The sequence below is a fragment of the Lactuca virosa genome, chromosome 6 (genome assembly GCF_052849685.1).
Source record: "Lactuca virosa cultivar CGN04683 chromosome 6, Lactuca_virosa_CGN04683_v6, whole genome shotgun sequence".
In the NCBI taxonomy this organism is placed as follows: domain Eukaryota; kingdom Viridiplantae; phylum Streptophyta; class Magnoliopsida; order Asterales; family Asteraceae; genus Lactuca; species Lactuca virosa.
In genome coordinates this window covers 156,129,736-156,132,927 of record NC_136431.1, presented here as the reverse complement: position 1 = coordinate 156,132,927, position 3,192 = coordinate 156,129,736, and the positions used below count along the sequence as shown (strand labels likewise).

At 38.1% G+C, this 3,192-nt stretch overlaps 1 protein-coding gene and 1 non-coding gene across 2 annotated transcripts; one reads left to right on the top strand and one right to left on the bottom strand.

Annotated features, from left to right (window-relative positions):
* Nucleotides 1–847: 847 nt before the first annotated feature.
* On the bottom strand, nt 848–1,486 carry LOC145122027 (uncharacterized). Its single transcript, XM_079057705.1, has one exon. The coding sequence runs from the start codon at nt 1,484–1,486 to the stop codon at nt 848–850; it is 639 nt and encodes a 212-aa protein (XP_078913831.1).
* A 1,022-nt stretch (nt 1,487–2,508) lies between these two features.
* Nucleotides 2,509–2,615, top strand: LOC145122998 (small nucleolar RNA R71). The gene has a single exon (XR_013714879.1). It is a non-coding gene; the product is annotated as a small nucleolar RNA R71 (small nucleolar RNA).
* Nucleotides 2,616–3,192: the final 577 nt, after the last annotated feature.

Here is a 3,192-nt window from a genome sequence, read left to right as displayed (position 1 = left end):
TATACCAATTGCGAGGAAAGAATATGAAAAATTGAAAGATTAAACAATGGTCGCCGCAAATTCACAGTGGGGGGACAATGTGCTTCTCACTTCATAAGTGGTATAAACAAATGAAGGCCAACTTGTTTATGTTTGGGGTAAAAGTGGAATATGGTTCCCACCGTTGTCGTGTCGTGAACTTTCAATTTCGGAATAGAATTAGGACTTGCTTACTTCTCCATGTCGTGAGTACTAAAAAATGCCAAAAATCCATTTTATTTTCTTTTAAAATTTTTACCACTTACTTTGTGATGCTACTCTTGATTTTAGCAGAAGATGAATGAATGGCTAACCTAAAAAGTAAATAAAACAATGAAAAAATAAACTAAAGAGAAAAGGGAAAGAAAAATGCAAATCGAGCTTACGTTGCCTCCTGAGAAGTGCTTCTTTTGATGGAGTCATGAGCCGGACTCCTTCCCGTTCTACGGTGTGCCAGTTGGGAGCAGAATCTCCCTATTCTCCTTCATCTCAAGGTGTTTCCTTTTGTAATCCGCAACCTGTCTTCTATAATCTTTCTTTGAATTCTCCTTCTTTCTTGGGTTGACGCATGCATCGTGTTTTCTCTTTACTCCTTGAGATTTTTCAGCTATGGTGCTCTTTTTTATCCTCAGCTGGTTCCTTCTTGTCTACTTCCATTTTGTCAAGAGTGGTTTCCTTGCTAGCCTGGTCCTCTTTTTCATCACTTGGAATAACTTCTTCATATTTATTCTCCTCCTCTACTTTTTGCCTTAGGGTGTGTAAAGGCAAAGACTTCAAAAACCATTTGAGTGGAGGCCCTTGTCTTGGTAAGCTTGACTTCTTCCTTTGGTTATGGCTTTTCCCTTGTTTGTAATTCTTCTTCCATTAATTTTTCCAATTCTTCAAGATCATTGTCTTTATTTACCCCATCCATAAAGAATATTTCATTTTGTTCTTTCGATTTCTTGGACCTTTCATTAACTCCAAATGTAATCTCCTCCTTCTCCACTCGTAGTGTAAGCTTAGACACTCGAATGTCTACCAAGGCTCTTGCAGTGTTGAGTAGTGGGCATCGAAGAATAATTGGTACATCTTCATCCTCTTTCATGTCTAAGATAAAAAAATCAATTAGAAAAACAAATTTTCCAATTTTAACCAATAAATATTCAACTATGCCTCGAGGATAAGTCACCGAACAATTAGCCATATGGATTAGCATTCTTGTGGTCTTCAATTCTGGAAGATCAAGCTTTTGGTAGAAATAATATGGCATCAAATTTATGCTAACTCCAGAATCGGCTAAATCAAATGTCTTCGTGGCATTTCCAAACTCACACGGCAACGTTAGGCGTCCTGGATCTCCTATTTTTGTTGGTATTCCTTCCATTATAACCATTGAACATTGTTCATTAAGAACAACCTTGGACATTTTTTCTAGTTGTTGACGAGTGTCGAGAAGATCTTGAAGGAATTCCACGTATTCGGGCATCTTAGATATAGCTTCGATGAATGGCATATTAATTGGAATACCCTTTACTTGGTTGATGAATCTTTTATGCTCTTGTTCCAATGGATGTGCCCTTGATCGAGAAGGATAAGGTAACGGTGGCTGATAAGGTTTGACAAAAGAAGCATGTGTGTGAATTTGCTTAGGCCACGACGTGACAGAGAGCTCGTCACATTGTGAAAACCAGGTGCCAGCGCGTTTTTCTTTTTTGGCTATGGATCGGGCTGCTTCGTGGCTTCACTTAAGATCACTAGAGGCTTAGATATGGTGTCCTCTTCAATGGAAATGGCCATGACGTGAGGTTGTGGTTTTGGATTGGTATTTTTAGATGGTAATCGTTCGTTTACGAGATTAGTCAATTGCCCAAGTTGAGTCTCGATGTTAGTAATGGAAGCTTGTTGGTTTCTAATTGTAGCATCAGTAGCATCATGCCTCTTTTCACTAGTGTTTCCATGAATCTATTGAGCATTGACTCGAAATCGGGTTTCTTCTCGGGTGGTGGTTGTTCTTTTTGGTAGTAGCCTCGTCTGGTTTATCGATAATTTTCTTCTTTAGCCTTCTTGTATTCTTAAAATGACAACCATTCCCTCTTAGGCTTCCTCTAATATTCATCATACCGGTCACCACTCGAGTAGCATACTTGTGCTTTTCGGTTCCCATTCTCGTCAAAATCACAATCTTTTGTCTAGTGCGGTACACTACAATTGTCACACCCCACTTGTATGGCATGTATGGATTGACCCATCCTTGTCATCCTCCATTTCATATTCTCGAGTTTTTCCATTACCTCTGCCAAGTCCTCTGAAGCTCCATTGCCACTTACCTTACCTCTTGTAATGTCTTTACGAGGGTTGGGGTACTCTCTAGGGTGCTTCGCGAATTCTTCTATTAATTCCTTGATTGTAGCGGGATTTTTCTTCTTCATTGGTCCTTGAGAATCAAGGAGTTGCCTTGTAGTCACATTTACCCCATCGTAGAATATAGAAACTTCTTGTTGCACATTAAGATCATGTTCAAGGCAATTTCTAAGCAATTCCTTGTATCTCTCCCAAGCTTCATATAAGGACTCGCCATTTTCTTGTTGAAAGTTAGAAATATTCTTCTTTAACCTTGAAACCTTTGAAGGTAGACTGAACTGTTGAATGAATTCTTTTCGAAGGTTAGCCCATGTTTGAATTGGCTTCAGGTGAAAGTGACTTGAGCCAGTCTTTTGTTGCTTCTTTGAAAGTTAGTGGAAGCATCCTCAGCAACATCGATTCGCGTTGAACATTGGAAACATTAAAGTGACTTGATACATAGATAATTGTCATGTCGTGAGAGCTATTTTTACTCATTGAATCGAGAATCTTCTTATGACCACATTGTGGGCTTCAGAACACCAGGTCGTGGGAAATGTCCATCTTTTGTCATTTTCAGTCCATTTTCGTCCAAAATGTCCTTTTTGGCTGCAAAATACAAATTAACTTAATAAGTACCAAATATATTTGCATTTTACCAAAATATAGCTTTAAATGTATTAAAATAATGCCTAAAATTTGTATAAATATGGCAATATCATTCACCTTTTACGACACACTTTATCGTATATGGTTGTACGCAAAACTTCGAAGAATCATAACTTTTTCATACGAAGTTAGATTTAAGCGTTCTTTATATCTACGGAAATAGTATTTATGTCTACTACATTC